Here is a 1027-nt window from a genome sequence, read left to right as displayed (position 1 = left end):
CCCCCCCCCCTGCTGCTCCTTCTTCTCCTTGAGTTTGTCCACGGCCTTCTCGTCCCAGCGCCGCGCTTTGGCCTTGAGGTCGCTGGCGCCGCCCGAGATCACCCCCGACTTCTGGAACAGCGTCCCGTCCAGGGCTGTCTGCGGGACAGCCAGAGTCACCCACGGGGCACCCACGGGCACCCAGGGACACCCACGGAGCACCCACGGGCACCCAGGGACACCCACGGAGCACCCACGGGCACCCAGGGACACCCACGGAGCACCCACGGGCACCCAGGGACACCCACGGAGCACCCACGGGCACCCAGGGACACCCACGGAGCACCCACGGGCACCCAGGGACACCCACGGAGCACCCACGGGCACCCAGGGACACCCACGGAGCACCCACGGGCACCCAGGGACACCCACGGAGCACCCACGGGCACCCAGGGACACCCACGGAGCACCCACGGGCACCCAGGGACACCCACGGAGCACCCACGGGCACCCAGGGACACCCACGGAGCACCCACGGGCACCCAGGGACACCCACGGAGCACCCACGGGCACCCAGGGACACCCACGGAGCACCCACGGGCACCCAGGGACACCCACGGAGCACCCACGGGCACCCAGGGACACCCACGGAGCACCCACGGGCACCCAGGGACACCCACGGAGCACCCACGGGCACCCAGGGACACCCACGGAGCACCCACGGGCACCCAGGGACACCCACGGAGCACCCACGGGCACCCAGGGACACCCACGGAGCACCCACGGGCACCCAGGGACACCCACGGAGCACCCACGGGCACCCAGGGACAGCCAGGGTCACCCCCGACTTCTGGAACAGCGTCCCGTCCAGGGCTGTCTGCGGGACAGCCAGAGTCACCCACGGGGCACCCAGGGGCACCCAGGGACAGCCAGGGCACCCAGAGTCACCCACGGGCACCCACGGGCACCCAGGGACACCCACGGGGCACCCACGGGCACCCAGCGACACCCAGGGACGCCCAGAGTCACGCACGCGACCCCATGGGAG

At 72.8% G+C, this 1027-nt stretch overlaps 1 protein-coding gene across 1 annotated transcript in view; it reads right to left on the bottom strand.

The window, feature by feature from the left end:
- Positions 1-1027, bottom strand: part of LOC103618302 (structural maintenance of chromosomes protein 1A) — a 31402-nt gene that overhangs the window by 16763 nt on the left and 13612 nt on the right. The window contains 1 exon segment of the mRNA XM_017738077.1: positions 1-138. Within this exon segment, the coding sequence (XP_017593566.1) occupies positions 1-138 (138 nt within the window).

This window comes from Corvus brachyrhynchos, unplaced genomic scaffold (genome assembly GCF_000691975.1).
Source record: "Corvus brachyrhynchos isolate BGI_N302 unplaced genomic scaffold, ASM69197v1 scaffold786, whole genome shotgun sequence".
Classification (NCBI taxonomy): domain Eukaryota; kingdom Metazoa; phylum Chordata; class Aves; order Passeriformes; family Corvidae; genus Corvus; species Corvus brachyrhynchos.
This window is presented reverse-complemented; position numbering and strand designations above follow the sequence as displayed.